The sequence below is a fragment of the Nycticebus coucang genome, chromosome 9 (assembly GCF_027406575.1).
Source record: "Nycticebus coucang isolate mNycCou1 chromosome 9, mNycCou1.pri, whole genome shotgun sequence".
In the NCBI taxonomy this organism is placed as follows: domain Eukaryota; kingdom Metazoa; phylum Chordata; class Mammalia; order Primates; family Lorisidae; genus Nycticebus; species Nycticebus coucang.
In genome coordinates this window covers 117,766,740-117,792,180 of record NC_069788.1, presented here as the reverse complement: position 1 = coordinate 117,792,180, position 25,441 = coordinate 117,766,740, and the positions used below count along the sequence as shown (strand labels likewise).

At 40.5% G+C, this 25,441-nt stretch overlaps 2 protein-coding genes across 7 annotated transcripts in view; one reads left to right on the top strand and one right to left on the bottom strand.

Moving 5' to 3' along the window:
* The window catches only part of RAD51B (RAD51 paralog B), a 736,945-nt gene that overhangs the window by 499,070 nt on the left and 212,434 nt on the right, over positions 1-25,441 (top strand). The window lies entirely within an intron of this gene.
* Positions 1-25,441, bottom strand: part of LOC128593822 (xaa-Arg dipeptidase-like) — a 154,609-nt gene that overhangs the window by 126,766 nt on the left and 2,402 nt on the right. The window contains 1 exon segment of the mRNA XM_053602147.1: positions 24,313-24,618. Coding sequence (XP_053458122.1) covers positions 24,313-24,618 — 306 coding nt within the window.

Below are 25,441 nucleotides of genomic sequence, written 5' to 3'. Positions count from 1 at the left end.
GCAGTTATCAGAGCAATGTGGTATAAATGAATAGAGGCCAGAATTAGTAAGACCTAAGTCTGACTCTACCACTTAAGAGCTAAATGTCTTTTGACAAATTACATATATTCCTGGTGGCTCTGATAGCTTAATAAAATAGGGGGGATAATAGTACCAGCCTCACAAGGCTGTGCTTCAAGTGCAGTAATAAATGTGAAAACACTATGATGTGCTACGAAAATATAAATATTGTTTATCAAAAACATCAGCACATCATTTGTTTATATAGTTCTATGCGTTGTGCAAGAACTGACAAAGACATAGGCCCCATCTTCTAGATAAATAGAATCAGAATTCTCACCAAAGCCTTGCACTCTCTCCAGGTGCTCTTTTCCCTGAAAAGTAGACCTGTAAGTCTACCTTAGTTTTTTGCCTCTGATGACCTGGTATTCTTCAGCTAGGTAGAGCAATCTGAAAAGAGGAAGAATATTGTGCTCTCAGCAAACACTTTATTCTGTTTGCTCTTTGGAAATTTTTGCTCTCTTGGTTTTGAGCTCTGAATGTGAACAATCCAGCGATTCAGATCCCCAGAGTAGCCCTTACAACAGGAACACTGTAACAACCCCAGATATTAATTAAAAACATACCCCAATCAGAGCAACCAAGATAAGGCAACTACATATGGTATTACATGAAAAAAATTCTTTTATGCAAACCTATAAATATAATGTAACGTCACTGCATTTAACATCAAAGAAATGATGTCAAAGAGAATATGTTTACCACTGGAGGTTCAAATGAAAGAATTTGTGTTCTAGACAAAGGCAGTAGAAGAAGAAGAATGAAAATCAATAATTTCTCTTTCTGGAGACTGAGGGAGGAGGTCCTTGAGATGTGCCCACTCCCCCCGTCTGCCGGACTAAGTGCCCATCAACAAGAGACCCTGGGGGCTGTGCCAAGCCTCCCCCCACCCTCCACCCACCCTCCACGGGGCCTCCGCACACCTGCCCCAGCCAGGGCCTCTGCCGGGAACCGCCTGGCCCCGTACCCACTGGGCCAACACATACCCGCCCCAGCCAGGGACTCAGCCAGCAACCACAAGCGTCAGCACACTGCGCTCACTGGGCCTCTGCCTGCCCTGGCCAGGAACTCCAGGAGCTGCGCAACCCGCATTCTCCCTCCAGTACCCTCCCTGCCTCCGCACGGGCCCTGCCTGTCTGGCCAGGGACTCTGGAAGCCAGGCGAACTGCGCCCTCCCTCCAGAACCCTTCCTGCCTCTGCATGGAGCCCTCGTCCTGGCCAGAGACTGCTAGAGCCCCAGGCTCTCTATGCCAAAGTCACCGGGTGCCAGGTACTCCCAGAAATGTGTGCAGCATCCCCTGCCCTGTTGCTGGATCAGGGTGTGCCACACTCCAGAGCTGCTCCCACAGCCAAAACTCCCTGGCTGGGGCAGTCCCAGAGGAGCTACACAGAGTCACTCCCTACAAAGATCCAGCAACAATACAGTGATCCCGCTGGGGTCTAATCTTGGAGAGACACCTCCCCAACTCTGAGGATGGCCAGAGGCAACAATGAAAAACAATAATGGGGCGGAATCAACAGACAAACTCCGGCAATATGAATAATCAGAGTAGATCATTTCCCCCAAGGAACAACAAAGCAGACACAGCACAAGATCCCATGCATAAACAAATGGCTGAGATGTCAGAAATTGAATTCAGAATCTGGATAGCAAATAAGATTAAGTTAGAATTTCAAGCAGCGATCCAAGAGATAGCTCAAGAATTCAACGAATTCACGCCTGTAGTCCCAGCTACTCGGGAGGCTGAGGCAAGAGAATCACTTAAGCCCAGGAGTTCAAGGTTGCTGTGAGCTGTGTGATGCCCTGGCACTCTACCGAGGGCCATAAAGTGAGACTCTGTCTCTACAAAAAAAAAAAAAAAAAAAAAAAGAATTCAACAAATTCAAAGATAAAATGACCAAAGATTTTGACACATTGAGACAAGAAGTTGCAGCCCTCAAAGATCTGAGAAATACAGAAGAATCCCTCAGTAACAGGATGGAGCAAGCAGAAGAAAGGATTTCTGACATTGAAGACAAAGCTTTCAAATGCTACCAAACTCTCAAAGAGGAAGAGAAATGGAGGGTAAAAACTGATCACTCTCTCAGAGAGCTCTGGGATAATTCTAAGAAAACCAATATTCACCTTATAGGGATCCCTGAAAGCGATGAAGTGGCTTCACAAGGCACAGAGTCTCTTCTTCATAAGATTATGAAAGAGAACTTTCCAGACATGCCAAGAGATTCTGAAATTCAGATAGCAGACAGTTTCAGAACTCCAGCACAACTCAACCCAAAAAAGACATTCCCCAGACACATCATAATCAATTTCACTAAAGTTAATATGAAGGATAAAACTCTGAAAGCAGCCAGATGTAAGAAAACCATTACCTACAAAGGGAAGAATATTAGAATAACTGCAGATCTCTCTGCTAAAACCTTTCAAGCTAGAAGAGGATGGTCATCAACTTTTAATCTCCTAAAACAAAATAACTTGCAACCCAGGATTCTGTATCTAGCAAAACTGAGTTTCATTTATGATGGAGAAATTAAATACTTCAGTGACATTCACATGTTGAAGAAATTTGCCATAACTAAACCAGTGCTCCAGGATATTCTCAGACCTATCCATAACTCACCCAGAAACTTTTGATCAAATTCCAACTTCCACAGTCACAAAAGGACTAAAAATATCCACCGGACTTTTGAAAGGCTTATCAATATTCTCAATTAATGTGAATGGTTTAAACTGTCCTCTAAAGAGGCATAGGTTGGCTGACTGGATACAAAAACTCAGGCCAGATATTTGCTGCATACAAGAATCTCATCTTACCTTAAAAGATAAATATAGACTCAAGGTGAAGGGTTGGTCATCTATATTCCAGACAAATGGAAAGCAGAAAAAAGCAGGTGTTGCAATCCTATTCACAGATACTATAGGCTTTAAACCAACCAAAATAAGAAAGGATAAGGATGGACACTTCATGTTTGTTAAAGGTAGTACTCAATATTCTGATATTTCAATTAATATTTATGCACCCAACCAGAATGCGCCTCAATTTATAGGAGAACCTCTAACACACACGAGCAACTTGATTTCCTCCAGTTCCATAATAGTCGGAGATTTAAAACCCCTTTAGCAGTGCTGGATAGATCCTCCAAAAAGAAGCTAAGCAAAGAAATTTTAGATTTAAACTTAACCATTCAACATCTGGATTTAACAGACTTCTACAGAACATTTCATCCCTACAAAACTGAATACACATTCTTCTCATCAGCCCACAGAATATACTCCAAAATCAATCACATCCTAGGTCACAAGTATAACCTCAGCAAATTTTAAAAAAATAGAAATTATTCCTTGTGTCTTCTCAGACCATCATGGAATAAAAGTTGAACTCAATAACAACAGGAATCTGCGTACTCATGCAAAAACATGGAAGCTGAGTAACCTTATGCTGAAGGATAGCTGGGTCATAGACGAGATTAAGAAGGAAATTAACAAATTTTTGAAACAAAATGACAATGAAGACACAAATTATCAGAACCTCTGGAATACTGCAAAGGCAGTCCTAAGAGGGAAATTTATAGCACTGTAAGCCTTCCTCAAGAAAACGGAAAGAGAAGAAGTTAACAACTTAATGGAACATCTCAAGCAACTGGAGAAGGAAGAATATTTCAACCCCAAACCCAGCAGCAGAAAAGAAATAACTGAAATTAGAGCTGAATTAAATGAAATTGAAAACAAAAGAATTATACAACAGATCAATAAATCAAAGAGTTTTTTTTTTTGTTTTTTTTTTATAGAGACAGAGTATCACTGTACCGCCCTCGGGTAGAGTGCCGTGGCGTCACACGGCTCACAGCAACCTCTAACTCTGGGGCTTACGTGATTCTCTTGCCTCAGCCTCCCGAGCAGCTGGGACTACAGGCGCCCGCCACAACGCCCGGCTATTTTTTTTTTTGTTGTTGCAGTTTGGCCGGGGCTGGGCTTGAACCCGCCACCCTTGGCATATGGGGCCAGTGCCCTATTCACTGAGCCACAGGCGCCGCCCAAAGAGTTGTTTTTTTTTTAAAGATCAATAAAATAGATAAACCTTTGGCTACCCTAACCAGGAAAAAAAAGGATAAAATCTCTAATTTCATCAATCAGAAATGGTAAAGATGAAATAACAACAGATGCCTCAGAAATTCAAAAAACTCTTAATGAATATTACAAGAAACTTTAATCTCAGAAATATGAAAATCTGAAAGAGATTGACCAATATCTGGAAGCATGCCACCTACCAAGACTTAGCCAGAATGAAGTGGAAATGTTGAACAGGCCTATATCAAGTTCTGAAATAGCATCAACCATACAAAATCTCCCTAAAAAGAAAAGCCCAGGACCAGATGGGTTCACGTCAGAATTCTACCAAACCTTTAAAGAAGAACTAGTGTTAGTGCCTATGTTACTAAACCTCTTCCAAAATATAGAAAAAGAAGGAATACTACCCTACACATTCTATGAAGCAAACATCACCTTGATCCCTAAACCAAGGAAACACCCAACAAGAAATGAAAATTATATACCAATATCAAATGAATATTGATGCAAAAATATTTAATAAGATCCTAACAAAGAGAATCCAACAACACATCAAAAAAATTATACACCATGACCAAGTGGGATTTATCCCAGGGTCTCAAGGCTGGTTCAATATACGTAAATCTATAAATGTAATTCAGTACAATAAATCTATAAATGTAAAAACTAAAAAATAAAGACCATATGATTCTCTCAATTGACACAGAAAAGCTTTTGATAATATCCAGCATCCCTTCATGATCAGAACACTTAGGAAAATTGGTATAGAAGGGACATTTCTTTAATAGAAGCCATCTACAGCAAACCCACAGCCAATATCGTATTGAACGAAGTTAAATTGAATTCATTTCCACTTAGATCAGGAACCAGACAACGTTACCCATTATCTCCATTGCTCTTTAACATTGTAATGGAAGTTTTAGCCATTGCAATTAGGGAAGCAAAGGCAATCAAGGGTATCCACATAGGGTCAGAAGAGATCAAACTTTCACTCTTTGCAGATGATATGATTGTATATCTGGAAAACACCAGGGATTCTACTACAAAACTTTTGGAAGTGATCAAGGAATACAGCAATGTCTCAGGCTACAAAATCAACACCCATAAATCTGTAGCCTTTATATATACCAACAATAGCCAAGCTGAAAAAACAGCCAAGGACTCTATTCCTTGCGCAGTAGTGCCAAAGAAGATGAAATATTTGGGAGTTTACCTAATAAAGGATGTGAAAGATCTCTATAAAGAGAACTGTGAAACTTTAAGAAAAGAAATAGCTGAAGATGTTAACAAATGGAAAAACATATCATGCTCATGGCTGGGAAGAATCAACATTGTTAAAATGTCTATACTACCCAAAGCAATATATAATTTTAATACAATTCCTATTAAAGCTCCATTGTCATATTTTAAAGATCTTGAAAAAATAATACTTCGTTTTATATGGAATCCGAAAAAACTTCAAATAGCCAAGACATTACTCAGAAATAAAAACAAAGCAGGAGGAATCATGCTACCAGACCTCAGACTGTAATATAAATTGATAGTGATCAAAACAGCATGGTACTGGCACAAAAACACAGAGGTAGATGTCTGGAACAGAATAGAGAACCAAGAGATAAATCCAGCTACTTACCATTATTTGATCTTTGACAAGCCAATTAAAAACTTTCAGTGTGGGTGAACTGGCTGACAACCTGTAGAAGACTGAAACTGGAACCACACCTTTCACCATTAACTAAGATGGATTCTCACTGGATAAAAGATTTAAACTTAAGACATGAAACTATAAAAATACTAGAAGAAAGTACAAGGAAAACTCTTGAAGGAATCAGCCTGGGTGAATATTTTATGAGGAGGATTCCCCAGGCAATTGAAGCAGTATCAAAAATACACTACTGGAACTTGATCAAACTAAAAAGCTTCTGCATAGCCAAGAACATAGTAAGTATAGCAAGCAGACAGCCCTCAGAATGGGAGAAAATATTTGCAGGCTATACCTCCAACAAAGGTTTAATAACCAGAATCCACAGAGAACTCAAACGTATTAGCAAGAAAAGAACAAGTGATCCCATCTCAGGGTGGGCAAAGGACTTGAAGAGAAACGTCTCTAAAGAAGACAGGTGCTGGTACTTTGATAGGAATGGTGTTGAATAGGTAGATTGCTTTGGGAAGTATAGACATTTTAACAATGTTGATTCTTCCCATCCATGAGCATGGTATGTTCTTCCATTTGTTAATATCCTCTGCTATTTCCTTTCTGAGGATTTCATAGTTTTCTTTTTTTTTTTTTTTTTTTGTAGAGACAGAGTCTTACTTTATGGCCCTCGGTAGAGTGCCGTGGCCTCACATAGCTCACAGCAACCTCCAAATCCTGGGCTTAAGTGATTCTCTTGCCTCAGCCTCCCGAGTAGCTGGGACTACAGGCGCCCGCCACAACGCCCGGCTACATAGTTTTCTTTATAGAGGTCCTTCACCTCCTTTGTTAGGTATATTCCTAGGTGTTTCATTTTCTTTGAAACTATGGTGAAGGGAGTTGTGTCCTTAATTAGCTTCTCATCTTGACTGTTATTGGTGTATACAAAGGCTACTGACTTGTGGACATTGATTTTATATCCTGAAACATTACTGTATTTTTTGATGACTTCTAGGAGTCTTGTGGTTGAGTCTTTGGGGTTCTCTAAGTATAAGATCATGTCGTCAGCAAAGAGGGAGAGTTTGACCTCCTCTGCTCCCATTTGGATTCCCTTCATTTCCTTGTCTTGCCTAATTGTATTGACTAGAACTTCCAGCAATACGTTGAATAGTAAAGGTGACAGAGGACAACCTCTGGTTCCAGTTCTAAGAGGAAAAGCTTTGAGTTTTACTCCATTCAGTAAAATATTGGCTGTGGGTTTGTCATAGATAGCTTCAATCAGTTTTAGAAATGTGCCACCTATGCCTATACTCTTCAGTGTTCTCATTAGAAAAGGATGCTGGATTTTATCAAATGCTTTTTCTGTATCTATTGAGAGGATCATGTGATCTTTATTTTTGCCTCTGTTAATATGGTGGATAACATTTATGGACTTGCGTTTGTTAAACCAGCCTTGCATCCCTGGGATGAAGCCTACTTGATCATGATGAATGACTTTTTTGATGATAAGCTGTAATCTATTGGCTAGGATTTTGTTGAGAATTTTTGCATCTATATTCATGAGTGACATATTCTGCGTTTTGTATGGAACCAGAAAAAAACCCGTATAGCTAAGGCAGTTCTTAGTAATAAAAATAAAGCTGGGGGCATCAGCATACCAGATTTTAGTCTGTACTACAAAGCCATAGTGGTCAAGACAGCATGGTACTGGCACAAAAACAGAGATATAGACACTTGGAATCGAATAGAAAACCAAGAAATGAAACTGACATCTTACAACCACCTAATCTTCGATAAACCAAACAAGAACATACCTTGCGGGAAAGACTCCCTATTCAATAAATGGTGTTGGGAGAACTGGATGTCTACATGTAAAAGACTGAAACTGGACCCACACCTTTCCCCACTCACAAAAATTGATTCAAGATGGATAAAGGACTTAAATTTAAGGCATGAAACAATAAAAAATCCTCAAAGAAAGCATATGAAAAACACTGGAAGATATTGGCCCGGGGAAAGACTTCGTGAAGAAGACTGCCATGGCAATTGCAACAACAACAAAAATAAACAAATGGGACTTCATTAAACTGAAAAGCTTCTGTACAGCTAAGGAGACAATAACTAAAGCAAATAGACAACCTACACAATGGGAAAGGATATTTGCATATTTTCAATCAGACACAAGCTTGATAACTAGGATCTATAGAGAACTCAAATTAATCCACATGAAAAAAGCCAACAATCCCATATATCAATGGGCAAGAGACATGAATGGAACTTTCTGTAAAGATGACAGACGAATGGCTAACAAACACATGAAAAAATGTTCATCATCTCTATATGTTAGAGAAATGCAAATCAAAACAACCCTGAGATATCATCTAACCCCAGTGAGAATGGCCCACATCACAAAATCTCAAAACTGCAGATGCTGGCATGGATGTGGAGAGAAGGGAACACTTTTACACTGCTGGTGGGACTGCAAACTAGTACAACCTTTCTGGAAGGAAGTATGGAGAAACCTCAAAGCACTCAAGCTAGACCTCCCATTTGGTCCTGCAATTCCATTACTGGGCATCTACCCAGAAGGAAAAAAATCCTTTTATCATAAGGACACTTGTACTAGACTGTTTATTGCAGCTCAATTTACAATCGCCAAAATGTGGAAACAGCCTAAATGCCCACCAACCCAGGAATGCATTAACAAGCTGTGGTATATGTATACCATGGAATACTATTCAGCCATTAAAAAAAATGGAGACTTTATATCCTTCGTATTAACCTGGATGGAAGTGGAAGACATTATTCTTAGTAAAGCATCACAAGAATGGAGAAGCATGAATCCTATGTACTCAATTTTGATATGAGGACAATTAATGACAAGTAAGGTTATGGGGGGGGAAGCAGAAAGAGGGATGGAGGGAGGGGGGTGGGGCCTTAGTGTGTGTCACACTTTATGGGGGCAAGACATGATTGCAAGAGGGACTTTACCTAACAATTGCAATCAGAGTAACCTGGCTTATTGTACCCTCAATGAATCCCCAACAATAAAAAAAAAATAAAAAAAATAAAAACATTTTAAGTGCTCTTAGGGCACCTATAAGACCACATTAAAAAAAAAAAAAAGAAGAAGACAGGTGCACGGCCTTCAGACACATGAAAAAATGCTCATCATCCTTAATTATCAGAGAAATACAAATCAAAACTACTTTGAGATATCACCTAACCCCTGTAAGAGTAGCCCACATAACAAAATCCCCAAACCAGAGATGTTGGCATTGATGTGGAGAAAAGGGAACACTTCTACACTGCTGGTGGGAATGCACACTAATACGTTCCTTTTGGAAGGATGTTTGGAGAATACTTAGAGATCTAAAAATAGACCTGCCATTTGATCCTATAATTCCTTTACTATGTATATACCCAGAAGACTAAAAATCACAATATAACAAAGTCATCTGTCCCAGAATGTTTATTGCAGCCCAATTCATAATTGCTAAGTCATGGAAGAAGCCCAAGTGCCCATCGACCCACGAATGGACTAGCAAATTGTGGTACATGTATACCATGGAATATTATGCAGCCTTAAAGAAAGATGGAGACTTTACCTCTTTCATGTTTACATGGATGGAGCTGGAACATATTCTTCTTAGCAAAGTATCTCAAGAATGGAAGAAAAAGTATCCAATATACTCAGCCTTACTATGAAGCTAATTTATAGCTTTCGTATGAACGCTATAACCCAACTATAGCACAAGACTATGGGGAAAGGGCTAGGAGAGGGGAGGGGGAAGGTTGGGGTAGAGGGAGGGTAACTGGTGGGGCCACACCTACGGTGCATCTTAGATTGGGTACAGGCAAAACTTACTAAATGCAGAATACAAATGTCTGTATACAATAACTAAGAAAATGCCATGAAGGCTATGTTAAACAGTTTGATGAAAATATTTCAGATTGTATATGAAACCAGCACATTGTATCCCTTGACTACACTAATGTACACAGCTATGATTTAATAATAAAAAATAATAATTTCTCTTACTAATGGGAAGCAAAATTGGGAGATTACATTAACATCAAATGTTTCTAAAATTTAATTTATATATAGTCAAGATTATTGTTTGATGTATTTTGGCAAATGCATATATCTACGGCAACCAATTGCCTCCCTTCCCCTTGACTACAGGGAAACGCTGGTTTGGTTTGTGTGTGTGTGTGTGTGTGTGTGTGTGTGTGTGTGTGTGTTTTAGAAAAGGAGGAGGGTCTCACCATGTTGCCAGAACCGCTGCCATTAAGTGATCTTTATGTCATCATAGTTTTGCTGAAGTTTAATTTGAATTTATATTTTGATGCTTGAAATGATGAAGGTTGAACATTATCAAAATTTGGGATTAAAATTCTACCTCTTTTAGAAAGAGCAATTCCAGTAACTTCTCCGAACCTTAGTTTTCTCATATGTTAGTGGGAATAATAATTTTTCTATCCACCTCAGAAGTTTGTTGTGAAAAAAATACAAAGAAATAATAGGCAAAATTAGATGCGTAGGGCTTGATTGATTATTTGGCAAACATTAATGTTAATCAAAAGATTGGTACTTCGAGATTTGAGCTATTTTATAGAGGGATTACGCCTGAACTCCCCTGATATGTATACAAACTCTTGAAGGAGAGTCTTCAAATATGTAGAGAAAGTTATTTTTGAAATATTTGGCATGTGGGCTCAGAATCAATCTTGTTTTTCCCTAGCTGAAAGTAGAGTATTATATTCTATTTGGCTGATATATGTGAGATTAACCATGCCCACTTTTTGTATGAATATAATACAAAAATGTTAGTGGGTGGCTGCTGTTTCCACAGTGCTCTGTCATAATTAAATAATTTATTTCAATTGTTTGATCTCCTACTGCCCCAAATTTGGGATTGTCATTTTTATGGTTCCCATCTTACACAGATGCGGTTCTCTCTCCATTCTGGGAAATATCACTTTGGACTCTGGGTAGACACACCTGACATATCTAGTCCATGCTCACTTTTTCTTGAACCGACTATCAGAATGCTTATATACGCACAGCAGGCACACACAGGCATGCACACACACGTGCTGCCGTTTGCCTCTGGGTGTGCAATCATTGTGTAGATAGTGCATTTGGTCACTCTCACTTCCTCCCGCGTACATTTTGTAGCTCCCCATAGGGAAGTGAAATTGGTGGTGGGTTGGAAGAGATTGAATTTGTTGAAGTGGATTCTTTGAAGTGGCTGTTTATGGATGACCATTGTCTTTGGGGAGGGGTGGGTAGTAGCAGGAGTTATAGATTGCATTCCTGGCAGAATGTTTGCTCACATCTCATCTCATCTCTCGTCATAAACCATGAGGTTTGTGGGTCCATTCGCCCAAGACAGAAGACTTGGAATCAGAAGACTTGGGTTTTAGCTTTATGTCTAAATATCTTTTTTTTTTTTTTTTTTTGTGCGACAGAGTCTCCTATGTCACCCTGGGTAGAGTGCTGTGATGTCACAGCTCACAGCAACCTCAAATTCTTGGACTCAAGCGATTCTCTTGACTCAGCCTCCCAAGTACGGTACCCGCCATAACATCCAGCTATTTTTTTTTTGTTGCAGTTGTCATTGTTGTTAGCAGACCCAGGCCAGGTTCAAACCCACCGGCCTGGCGTATGTGGCTGGCACCCTACCCACTGAGCTACGGGCGCTTTGTGTTTATCTCTAAATATCTATATTTATGTGGAGGTAGCTCTGTGTGTCACTGTGGATGTTTTCCCTCCTCTGGCTTATCATCTCCATGAGCCTTTCAAACCCTCAGAGGCACACAGCGTTTCCATTCACACAGTATTCACTTCTCGTTTTTATTAGTTCCTACACTGCATTTGGTAAAGATGTAATGAGTACTTACTGACCAATACAAAGAGAACACACCCAGCCTTGGATGAACTGGAATTCTATTTAAAAGCATTCCCAGCTAGAAGTGTTCTCCTTCTGAGCCATCATTGTGATGAGCTTCAGCAGGCGGGGGCAGTCACAGTGTGAGCAGATACATTCTCCCCTCATGGGTCATGCTTGGCCACCCGAGAAGGCAGGCTGTGAGAAGTCCCCTGGCTCCAGCTACACCGTTCAGGGGTCATCACCCATTGTGCTGCCAGGTCTTTGGGAACCACTATTATACTCTTTCCATTTCTGCCAACCTTTGGCACCTGAAGAAGAGTTTTGCAGATAATTTTTTTTTTTTTTCTGGCCAAGAGGGGTTGAGAGCTTATGAATATTTTAAGTGGATTACAAAGAACACAAAATCTGTGGCTTGAGGTAGGGGGGATTAAATGTTGGAGTTTAACACCTCATAATCAGATTATTTTCAAACATAAAACTGATGGTATCAGTTTCCTGCTTCAAACCCACCAGTGGCCTCCCACCACCCTTGCAAACCTAAAGCGTCACTGGCAACCTCCACGACACTGCCTGGCCACTGGTCTGGTCACTCTTCTACGCACTAACCTCTAGCCATGAGGATTCCTAGGGCATCCCAAGCTTCCTTCTTCTTAGGACCTTTAAACTCATCTCTTCTGCCTGGGAATCTGCCTGGAATCTGTGCCATCCTGGGATTGTCACTCAGATCTCAGCCTAAATGTCCTCTCTCAGACAGGCCTACCCTGACCTCTGTCAGTATCTGCACCCAATATTTTATTTCCTCATGTCACTCATCATATCTGAAATCATTTTCCTCATTTCCTGGTTTTCTTGTTTATTATGGAGCCTGACTGGTCACAAGGGCAAACAGAGGGGATACATTAGTCCTGTTTTCTGTTGTTGGCCCAGAACCTGGAGCAATGCCTGTCACCCAGTGGGTGCTCAGCGAGGGATTGAATCAAAAGTTATTTACCTCTCTGTCTTGTCCCTCTCTCCCCACCCCCCACTCCTGCCTTCTCATTTATTTTGGTCTAGTCTGGAGCACAGGTGTTGGATCAAGGATCAAGGTCCTGAGTTGACCAGTTCACTTGATCAGAAGCTTTTGGTCATGCATAGCTGCCAGTTAGAAACAGCTATGATAAAACCATCCTCTTCTTCCAGGGGCAACCAGGAAATCCAAAGTGGAAATGAATTCAAATAATAGTGTAACGCTTTACTAACATTAGCCCTGGGAATATTTTTGCAACTTTAACTTCCATTACCAACTGGACAGTTACGCTTTTTCAATTCCCTACTTTGTTATATGCCCTGCTATCTAGCCAAATAGGAGAGGCCCTATAGAGTATATGTGGCTGTCTCCTCAGACACGGCCAAAGAAATATGTTTATGAGCTGTAAGGAGAAGATGGTTTGTTGGGGACCATTCATAGAGGAAAGAGGCCAAGCACTGGAATTCAGTGTCTAGCCTTAATTCTTCCTTTTAGAAAGTATGGAATAGAAGGATGAGTTCTTGGCATCTTTTCTAATAGAGGAATTCTTTTCTTATTTGGATGGAGAGATTATCTCTGTAATTTCCCACAGTCTTAGGCTGAATTCCCCAAGTAACGAGCTCTCACTGCTAGGCTTTGTGTACTCATGGAAGGTGGAACATGGCCTCCTTGTTGGTTTTTCTGGAGATAATCACGTTTGGGTCACAGGGTTCAGCTAGTCTTTTGCTGTTACATAGTGCAGTTTTATGGGAGTAGTTTTATAATGTTAGCATCTGTAGACTGAGAGCTTAATGAAGACATCATCCAGATTGCCTGGGAAAGGGCTCTGACTTTGAGAGCTAATTCTTGATATGTAAAATATTCAGCTCTTTTATTTCTTTTCTTAGACACAGCCCACAATCTTACTGTATCCTTCCGTAATGGCAGATGTGCTGTGCATACATCTTCTTCTCTCCTTGCACGATATATTTTTGCAAGTTGGAGAACAAAGCCAAGACTCTTAGCTTTTTAACATGTCTGCTTCTTTTGTATTTCCACACAAGATAAAATGTTAAACGGCTATAAGATTTCTCTTAAATATTTCTGGTGAAAGGATCTTGAACTCCTGAGCTCAAGCAATCCACGCATCCCAGCCTCCCAGAGTGCTGGGATTACAAGGGTGAACCATAGTGCCTAGTCTTGGTGAAAAGATCTTTAAAGAATCCACTACAGTCCTCTGCTCTGTCAGGTCTATATTCACAGTTCTCTTCTCTACAAAGCTTTTCTTGCCCACTTTATTTAAAACTGCAACGTGTTCCCCCACCTTATGCTACATTCCCCCTTACCCTGGTTTGTCTACTTCTCATAGCAATGATCACTTTCTAGCATACTCTATCATTTACCATTTATCATGTTTACTATCCACCTTCCACTGCTAGAATATAAACTCTGCAGGACAGGTTTCTATCTTCTTTATTCACATTGTATCCTAAGTGCCTGGAGTAGTACCTGGTGCGTAGTAAGTCCTTGGTAAACATTTGTTGACTGCATACACTGACATCCCAGTAAAAAGAGAGGTAATATAGTGATGAAGAGCCTGGGCTTTGGAGTGAAATGATCCTGAATTTGAATCCCAGCTTTTCCATTTACCAGCCGTGTGTCTTCAGAAAGTGATTTAACCTCTCTGAGACTCGATTTTCTCATTCGTAAAATGAAGATTCTAGCACTAACCTCGAAGGTGTATTGTGAAGATCAAAAAAGATGAAGAGGCAACTTAACATGGTGGGTAAGAGGCAAGGCTTTTCATTCCAGTAGATCTAAATCCTGGCCCTCCCATTACCTTCTACTTTCTACGTTCATAAAAGAAAGAAAAGCTTTCATTTTATAGATAAAACTTTTCTTTATCTATAAAAAGAATATAATACCATAGCCTGCCTCATAGAGCCACAGTGGTCAGGATTAAAGAAGGTAATTGCTGAGAAGTGCTTGGCAGACTGGCCTTCTGGTACTAAGGGATCCACCTAATTGAGGATGAGGATGAGGATGATGATGTCTGAAAGGTACATACTGTCATTGTTCCCACATAGTAATTGCTCAATAAATGGTAGCTTTGAAAAATACACAGAGCAACTTTATTAGAATTCAGGGAACTTTCTTTGTATTCTACCTTATAGGGGAGAGATATTTGTTCCAACTTGAAAAGGAATGGCAAACTGTTTTCATGTGTCATAGTCCTCTCTTTGTCCTGTAATCTGACAATTCTGTTATGATTTTTTGATTTAATTGCCACAGGAGGCTCTTCTCCACCAGGTGATCACTGAAGTGGGCATATGGAGCTCCGTGGTGTGTAGTCAGCTGGTTTGGAGCTAGTAAACTTGGCTGTAGTGGCTGTGGTTTTGGAAGATTATACTGTCTTAAGGGTTCCATTGTCTTCCACTTCCTTCTGCAGAAAAGATTAGAGATACTTTTCCCCGGCTTTGCTCCTCGTTTTCTATGTGTATCAGTGAGACACTTCACCATTGCTAAGAACCAGACCCTTAACTGGACCTCGCAGGTATAAATCCTTGCTCCATCCTGCTGTGTGATCCTGGCAAAACATTCAGTGTCACTGCATCTTATTTTTCACCTTTAGAAACAAATAAATATGAAAAATAAAATGATGCTACACCGTAGGGTTGTTTTTGTTTTTGTTTTGTTTTGTTTTAGGCAGAGTCTCACTATTGTCGCCCTGGGTAGAGTGCTGTGGTATCACAGCTCACAGCAACCTCAAACTCCTGGGCTTAAGCGATTCTCTTGCCTCAGCTTCCAAAGTAGCTGGGACTACAGGCGCCTGTCACAACGCCCAGCTATTTTTTTGTTGCAGCTGTCGTTGTTTAGCAGGACTAATGCCAGGCTTGAACCTGCCGGCCTTGGTGTATGTGGCTGGTGCCCTACTCTCTGAGCTATGGGCACCGAGCCACCATAGGGTTTATTTGAAGATTAAATGAGATATATTTAAAAGTACTCAGTTAATGTTTTATCATTATGTTTCCTTTGTTAAAAGTTGCAGTGTTCTAGCACCATGATATTTTAAGTTTATGAACGCTTTATATATTTTGAAAGTTTTAGAACTTCAGCTTCTGCCCACAGCATCCTATGGAGTTCGTAAAAACACCTGCTGAAAAATATCTTTGCTGAAAAGAGCTACAGGTGACCACTATGTCGTCCTAAAAGTGGCTACCATGTTGGGCTCATTTTTAATTTTTAAATTTTATTTTTCAAAAAATAAAACATGTATATCTTTCTATAAATCTAGTAGTAGTAGTATATTTAAACTGAAAAACAACAATTTCCTGCTAAATTTTCCCACTTCCCTTTACTTCTTACTCTCTGGAAGCCACCACTTTCAAATCTTTATTGCTGACTTTGCTAGTTATCTCCACATTTTTAACAGGTATATGTGAATTGCTATATCTTTATTTTTGTATTTTATACATTCTCTCGTGTTTTCTACGGAAGACAAACATTGAGCATTATAACATTTTTTCCTTCAGTTTCACTCTCCCCTTTCTTTTCCCAGTATGGTTATATGTTAATATTTAGTTAATATTCACATTATTGTGATGATCTAGATACTCATGGCAGAACTACAAAATGTATCATGATTTCATTTACATCCTCCCTTCCCATTTCATTTACTTCCTCCCTTCCTCTCTGGAACACACTTTTCTACCCATCCCTCACCCTTGAATCAATAAATTATATAAAACCATAATTGCCATGCCTTCACCACACCTAACAAAATGAACAATTCATTAATATTATCTAACACCCACCCCACATTCAGACTTCCCTGATTGTGTCAAAGTTATCCTTTTACAGTTGGTTAGTTTAATAAGGACTTAAATAAGGTCCATAAATTACATTTGATTGTTATACCCCTAATTATCTTTTATTCTGTGACAATTCTCTACTTTCCCTTTATTTGTGACTGATTTTTTTTTTTTTTTTTTTTTTTTTGCGAAAGTGGATGTAAAAAATGTCCCATGTTACAGGTTTGGCTGATGGCTTTCTTACTGTGTTCTTTAATTTGTTCTTCCAGATCTTCTGTTGCCTTTAAACAGAGAGTTACAGCTGGAAGTTTGATTAGATTAGGATTTAGGTAGGTTCTGTTTCGTGTGTGTGTGTGTGTGTGTTTTGGCAAAAGTACTTCTGAGGTAGTGCTGGTACTTTTTATCTTATCTGTCCTGCAGTGGTAATATCTGATTATAACACCTTTGATGGTGATTAAATTGGCCAGTGGGTTGGGATGGTGGCAGCTTCATCTTCCCATGGCCAAGATCTCTGTCAGATTTTCACCTACTGGTTTTGGCATCCACTGATGGTCATTGCCTAGACCTAATGGACATATATCCTGCCCTTTCCTTGTGTCCTTCTGTCCCGAGCCTTTGAGTGCTGATTACCCAGTTTTACTCTAGAGGGCCATCTTATTATCCCCAATTCCAGGTCTGTGTTAGAGTCAGGCAGTTTCTCTGTGACCTCCAATTATTTCTAATAACTGACTAAATTTATGTGAAAGTGAGATTGTTATAGTATTGATTAAAACATTTTTTTTTTGAGCTTCTAGTTGAGCATTGCTGTTGGCTTTGAAAACATAAATGGAAAAGTAGAAAGCTCTTTTGTCAGTCATGTTGAAAAGTTACTGGCAGAGAAAGTAGACTTTTTCTTTTTTAGAACAAATAAGGGTCTTCTGCTTTGGTTTACAGTGCCTCCTTCCTCAGGCCAGAAAGCCTGAAGTCTGACAAGGTCTCCTCTGCCCATGTGGGAACTGGAGAGATCAACCAGGACAGGCACTGATGACACACAGTCATTTGACGACTTTTTGGTTGTTATTTTGTTTTAGTTTTTACTCCCTGGTTTGCTAAAAGTCTTTCATAAAAATTTTTCCTAAACCCTGTTGCATACAAATTAGAGTTTTTCCTTTCCTCTGTAATGGGGCCTGTTACCCTTTGATGTGTTTTAGCAGAATTTAGCTTCTAAATACAGTTTGAAACTTGTTCTCCATACACACACATCCTTGAACTCTCTTAGCTGAGATGTTTTTTGTTTTTACCTTTTACTGCAAGAACTTGTCCTGTGGGAGCCAACTTCAGCTAGAGGGGATTGTGGAGATGTCCTGAAAGGTTGGTCTATGAGATGTTAGAGGAGGAGGAAGAAGGGAAGGAAGTCCTCCTCAGGGTCTCTCAGCTACGGGCCCATTTTATGCTTTTCAAAGAGCTCGTTTTAGAGACAGATGAATCTCTGGTATAAATGCTTGGTCTTTTGTAGAAAGAGACAAGTCGGTCACCTCATTTGTGACTTCTAATATTTTAGAGTTTAAGGTCCTCTTCTGAAATACTCTGTAGATCCAAATTTTTATAATTTGGGGTCTTCTTCTGCCGTGTGAAATGACCTTCCACATAACTCTTAAATGTTCAAATTCTGCCTTTCTGGCAAGGCCCAGATCAAATGGTACCTTCCCTGAGCCCACCAGTGAGAAATCCTCTCTTCTCATCACATAGGCTCCCTAGGCCCCTCTTTTCACCTCTCCCAGGACAAGAACTATTTGCTCTTTTTCCTTAGAGTTCATTCACATACTTGATTTACCTCTCTTTTTTAACAGAAAGTATCTTATCTTGCTGTTTGAACCATAATTAATACTTAATAAATATTTTATTAACATTTTTACTTTAATAATAAATAAATTACTTATAATTTTGTTTTGTCAGGTATTTAGCTTAATTTCAACTATGCTTCAAATACTATAAGGCAGTCTGTCAGTCAGATATAGAGCCAGATTTTCTATCTCATAAAAAGTAAAGGGCAGTACCCATAGGTCAGTGGGTAGGGCTCTGGCCACATATACCCAGGCTGACAGGTTCGAACCCAGCATGGGCCAGCTAAACAACAATGACAACTGCAACAAAAAAATAACTGGGCATTGTGGCAGGTGCCTGTAGTCCCACCTACTTGGGAGGCTGAGAATCGCTTAAGCCCAAGAGTTTGAGATTGCTGTAAGCTGTGACGCCGCCACACTCTACCAAGGGCAATATAGTGAGATTGTGCCTCAAAAAAAAAAATAAATAAATAGACACAGACACAAAGCTCAATGGCAAAAGTCACCAGTAAGACTTATTTAAGATTTAGTTGATCTGGGGTGGTGCCTGTGGCTCAAAGGAGTAGGACACCTGCTCCATATACTGGAGGTGACGGGTTCAAACCCGGCCCCGGCCAAAAAAAAAAAAAAGAAGAAAGGACAGGACTGGGTAGATTTATGAGTATTGGTAGATGGTATAGGGATGAGATCTTGGGCTCTCAAAGACTTTATAAATGCTACTATGGTACTGGCTGGGGAAAGGAGGTCTGAGCGGTGTCCCACTTTTATGTTGGGACAAATGAGAGTGAAAAGCCCAGGAGGTACTTGGGGCAGAAAGAAGATGGTGGGTGGTGGGGTGGGATGCCCTAAATATAAACTTTACTCTTTAACCTCCTGTAATCTTCCATTGAACCTACCTACTCCCAGATATGGCTTTCTCCATTTATACCGTTCTTGGGGACTCCTTGGCTAAATTAATAAAGAGATACACTTATAATAAACCATAACCAGCACTTGTAGTGAGCCTAACATTGTAACAGATGTCCATCTTCAGAGACAGTATCGGTTTTAATGTTATTAATAGGCAAGACCTATGTAGAGAAAAAAGTGAAGCCAAGGTTCAGTTCCACTGGACCTCACAACTTATAAGCAGCTCATCTGTGTTTCAGAACACCACTGAGACCCAGATTTCTTCTTAAAGTTGTCCTTTTACCATCAGTCTGTTTCCTTCTTGGAGGTATACTCTCCTTCAGGATCGAGAAACATAAGACTATAAGACTATGAGATACTGAGTCAGACCTGGTTTTGGGTCTGATTATATGCTGTAGACTTTAGGCAAGTCACTTTTCCTCTCTGATATGGAAAGAGATGTAATATATGCCCTATTGCCAGTGATAAGAAGGTTCAGATGAGGATTTTAAACTCTTATACGTGTGTGTATTATAGATAGATAGATAGAGGATTTTAAACTCTTATATGTGTGTGTATTATAGATAGATAGATAGACAGATAGATAGATAGATAGACAGACAGACAGGAATCATTATTCTAAAGCAAAGTAAGAAAAAAGTGTAGAGAACTTCCCCATTACCCTATTATTTCAAAGGCAACATCTTGCCACAGGTGTGGTTCTGATGGCCCATCTGCCTGCCATGCAAGCCGTTTCCAATACCTCTTGGTGCCTTGCTTCTCTATCCTGTGAAATGGGCAGGAATACTACTTGTTCTAGAGAAGAAACTTACCTGGAGAAAAAAAATAAAGTAGACACAAGGCCAGTTTGTGACCATTATGCTGTTTCCAATACTACCTATTTCATTTCTTCCAGTTGGATTTAGAATGCCACACAGTCGTTTTCCTGGAGGCATACTCGAAATGATAAATCTAGTTGAAGGAAGTTATTTTGAAGTCACATTGCTGTTGCTGCCTGCTGCAAGATAGACGAGTCACTTAATACTTTAACCTTGAAGTGGAGGAAGAATGCCAGTTAGCTCAGACGGTTGTGATGAGGATTAAAGGAGGTATATAAACAAGGCACTGAGCTGGTGCTTGGTACCTCAGTAAATCTTAGTTTTCTTCCCCCAAACTATGTATTGCACTTCCTTTTCACTCTCATCAAATTGCATTTATTAAAAATCTCAAATAAAACCTGAGACTGAGTTTTTTAACTTTAACTAAAGGGATGCTAAGGGAAGATCAAGCTTAGGGTAGAGGGCTAAAGGAGCCAGTTATGTTTGTTTGTTCTATAATAATCGTGGCTCCTCATCTCCTTCACCTGGTCCCAAGCCTGCTGAATCACTGTTGCAGCTCTTTGGCCCCATGATCTCTGGCTGTGTCTGTGGAATACAACAACCCCCAGAAGAAACCAGCTAATAAATGGCAGTGTGTTTTGAGGGATTTCTGTTTGCGTTCCTGTGCTTGCTCTCCTGGTGAGATAGGAAACCTTTAATAAGACTTTTTTCCTAAATGAATGTTGCATGTAAAATGCAGATTTTTTTTCTCTGTGTTCTCCTAACAAATGACTGTTTCATGAGGTTTCTTTTCATTTTTCTTCTTTCCTGCTTCTCAGTAGATTCCACAAAGAGCTTATTCCTCTGCTGGTTACTGATTGATGGTTCTACTCTGTGTGCCTTTTAATTTTGCAATAAACCAACAAGGAGTTGAGACCACAAACTTAAAGAGAATTGACTTATTTGACTGGATTCACTAGAGCAACAGGCAAATTTAGTCATTTCAGTGTGGTCCTGGGCAGGGCAGGCAGAGGCCATGAGAAGGAACACTGTGTGTCAATAACCAAGCAGAAAAGAGCTTGCTTGTCCTCTCTTTCCAAAGCAGCTGGGCATGTACTCAGCAGGTATCTTTTTCCAGGCCTTGATGGGAGCGGGAAGTCCACAAGACATGCTCACAGCTCCAGGATTCTGAATTCAGTGAGATTTTAGATATGTAGAAATGGATAGTCACTGTCCGCAGGTTGTGTCCCTTTTTTTCAAAGAGATCGTGGTGCACCTTAAAAGATTGCAGGAACAGCCATAAACCCTCCTCAGTTACCAGTTGTTAAACAGACTGGCCTCTTGGCTGGATGACTTCAAAGAGGTTTGAGGACAAACCTCTGCCCGTACCAGCTCTGTCTCTGCTGTGTCTTTACCAAAAGGTCAGGGCTCCACTGGATGCAAGAAGCACTAATGCACGGCCAGGCGTTGCGGTGGCTCACGCCTATAATCCCAGCACTCTGCGGGGCCAAGGCAGGTAAATCACTTAAGCTCAGAAGTTCGAGACCAGCCAGAGCAAGAGCAAGACCCCATCTGTACTGAAAACAAAACAAAACAAAAAAAATAGCTGAGTGTTATGGAGGGTGCCTATAGTCTCAGTTAATAGGAAGGCTGAGGCAATAGGATCAATTGAACCCGGAAGTCTGAGGTTGCTGTGAACTTTGATGCCATGCACTCTGGCCTAGGGCAACAGAGTGAGACTCTGTCTCAAGGAAAAACAAAAACATTAATACACTTCATGAGTTGATTTCCAAATATATTAAGAATTAATTTTTCTTATTTAGCACTACTAAATTTTTCTTATTTAGCACTACTATATTATACAAAGTAACCAGTCTGAAAAATAAATATGAACATCATTTCAAGTAGAAAAATAAGAACAAATTTCTTAAATGATTATAATGGATCCTAAGTATACTAAAGATAGTCTCTGTAGGGTGTTTAATAACTTAGATACTGTTATCAGTTGTATTTAAGGATTGTTCCAGACCCAGTTCTGCTGTCTATGGGTTGAAGTGAAGCTGGGATGATAAATGTTCACATGGAATTTGTCCCAGCTGTGAACTCGTCTATTATAGATCCTAGTGTTGTCTGTGGCTCTGCCACACTTCACCAGCTAACTGCTTGCTCTTATTCTGTTCACATGTGGCAAACATTCTTCTGAAACCCTCATTGTCACATGTTAGCAGAAGTGAAAATATTAGCAGAGTGGTTAGTGGCCAAGACAGAAATAGAATCCATGAGTCTTTGCCTTGCCATACCTGCTAGAGCATGGCTCCTCCCAGCCCAAAGACTCAATATTTCCAACTCTGCCAAATAGGTTTCTAACAGTTGACTGGTTTCTTCTTGCTGCTGAAAATTTGTTTTATACTTAAATAAATTTTTATATGTGATTTTGTATTAAACAATATGTGACTTGCTCAGTCTGGTAGCAGCAGATACCTTGCTCTGAAGAAATTAATAGACAAATATTCACAAGGCCCTGAATTTTCATGTTGAGAAGTTATGGCTATAGAACCAGGCAGTTGTGGTTAGAGTCAGACTCTCCCATGTGCTAGCTATTTGATCCCAGAAAATTTCTCAACTTCTCTAAACCTCAGTTTCCTCATCTTCAAAAGTAGGATAATATTGTTTACCTCACACAGTCATGAGGATGAACTGAGCCAAGGTCTCAAGCCAAGGTATTGGCACAGGGCTTGATACGGCGGAAGTGCTCAGTAAATGTTTGTTTCCTCTCTTCTCCTTTACTTCTTCGTAGTGGGGTCAGAGATGTACGAACCCATACAATCTCCATATAGGCTCAGGAAATTTACACTGTAATTTGGGGGAGAAGAGTAATGCCTGTGATAATTAGAGAAAAATTCTCACACTAAATTACTCAGTACTGATTCTAAAGTAGGAATATTAAGAACTGAGAGATCAGTTGGGACTAGATTAGTTAGGAAAGATTTCATGGGAGAAATCATTGGGATTTGAATTTGCCCCTGAAAGATGGAAACTTAAGTATAAAGGAGGACATTTCAGACTGGGGCATTTGTGGTGGGAATGAAATCCAAAGGGGGTAAACTATGAGAATTACAGAGATTGGAATGAGAATGTCACAAAGCTCAACTTCCCCTCTAGCGTGGATAGAATAATGGGTAAAAAGGTAATATTTGTCAGCCATCTGTTAGGTGTTAGGTACTACTGTCTTAAGTGCTTTACGTGCTAACTCATTTATCCTCAAGTAGACATGATTGCTATATCAGTTATACAGTTGAATAAGGTGAGGGGTGGGAGAGATGATTTATGCGAGTAGGTATGGAGTAGGCAACCTACAGCTGGTAGGTGGTGGAGCTGAGATGGAAGCCGAGGGGGTCTGACTCCAGAGCTCACCTCCTAGCACACAACATCTGCTGCCATTAGTTCTCAGTTCCTCTGACTCTGCAGCAAGGATCATCAAAGATTATTCTGTGAACATACTCTGAAAAGTGTGAAGTATCATACACATGTGAAATGGTCTTGTTATTCTTGTTAATGACATCAGATGAGAGATGACAAATAGCTACCCGAAAGTGAGAGAGAAAAAATATAGGCTGATACCCACATGCAGTTATATCAGGCAAGTTTAGTCAGTGTGCAGGACACAGGCCTCACCGTCCCCTGAAGCCACTCTGAAGCCTGACACAGCCTCACATTTCCTCTGGGGGCAGTGTTCCAGGTAGCCATTTCCAAGACACCAGACTGAGTATCAGACACTTAAAAACCTGTTTGTCATCTGGCATTAGGGCTTGAGCCTCAAGAATAGCCTGCTTTTGGCCAGGACATCTGTTTTAATGGGCTCATAGCACATGATTGGAAGTTTGCTTATTCGTGACCATGGTGGAAGGTCTCCAATCCAAAGACATTGGTGTGGAAGGAAGCCCGCCCCTCACCATGTAAATATTTAGCTATTGTAATGTATTTGTTTTGGACCCACTTTTCTTATGTCTCTCCTGTGTTAACTGTGTTTAATTGTCAGTTATTATTGTTTGTCTATATTGATGTCATTTATTTAAGTACGAATACAGACAACATTGCTTCAGCTACCCCCCACATACACACACACTTTTAAAAATAACACTTTATACAATATCCCTTCCTTGAGGACATTAAATAAATGATTTTTGTCCAAGAATGTATCTGATGAGGCTGCTGACTTGGAAATTTGTACTTAGGCAGACCTTTGACCTCCTTTTGATAGTAATAAGTAATAACATAGTAAGTGACCTTTGGTCCCATTTTATGCTACAGGTTTACTCTGTAGACAGACCTGGCTGCACCTGTGCAGTCACTGAGCTTGGTGAGCCTTTGGTGGTCAGGATGCCATTTGTGCTGGTGGCATAGAGGTACAAGGAATCAGGCCGCAGTTGGCCTGTCCTCCACTGGAGGTTCCTCAGTGAGACCGGAGGCTCCTCCATGCTCCCACTCCCCTCTGCTGTAAGCCGCTGTAATTGCAGCTGGCACTGGAGGATATCAACATTGCTGTCTATCAGGTTGGACTCCCCCACAAGCCGTATTTTCAGACCCCCAGGGAGCAAGTGACTCAACAAAACTGTTTCTTTGCTTTCAAATGAGTCTAAGAAGGGGAAATCAGTTAGTACCAGCCCTCTGTGATGGACTGATCACCACGGGGTATCTTTCTAGTCCTCTTTGCAAATCAAAGGAGGGGAATCCCCGGAGTGCAGGCTGTATAGGAATAGAAAGCACCATCAAGTAACAAAAACACCTAAAAAGGTCAGCAGAAACTCTGGGCTGTGGGGTGACTGTTGGAAATTCAGCCTTTCTATGGGACTCGTGGGCAGTGATAAGGGAGTGGGCAAGGACAGCCAATCAAACTTCACACAAAAGCAAATTGGCTACAGAAAACTTATCCTGCAGCTGAAACCTGGGAGGATAGTTTCTTCCACCTCCATGTGAACCTTGGAGTCATCTGACAGTTGGCCTTGCTCTTCGAGGCCCTGGCAGGAGACTTTTCATGCTAACTGCAAAAAATCACGCACACCACTGGCAGCCCCTGTGGCTGCACTGTCGCAGTTCACCAACAGCATGTGTTATTTCCTGCACTGGGCCCAACATCACTGACAGGATGTTGCTGGGGCTAGGCTAAAGGTGGAAACCCCACACTAGCTTGCTGTTGGTGGCCTCCTTACAACTGTTGGCCCCACCTGAGACCCAGAACCAACACGTGCTAACCTCCCCCCATTAGGGCCGGTGGAACAACATGGTGTCAGTGGAACTGTAGCTCGCCACAGCCATGTCTGCAGCCACAGTTTCTGCTTCATGCACCCCAGGAGAAGCAGGGCAAAGAGAAAGCTGCCTTCCAGTACCACATAGTTAGCGCGTGTGTTGATTTTGGCCAGATGGCAGACACAATTCTACCTCCATTCATGTCTTCAGAA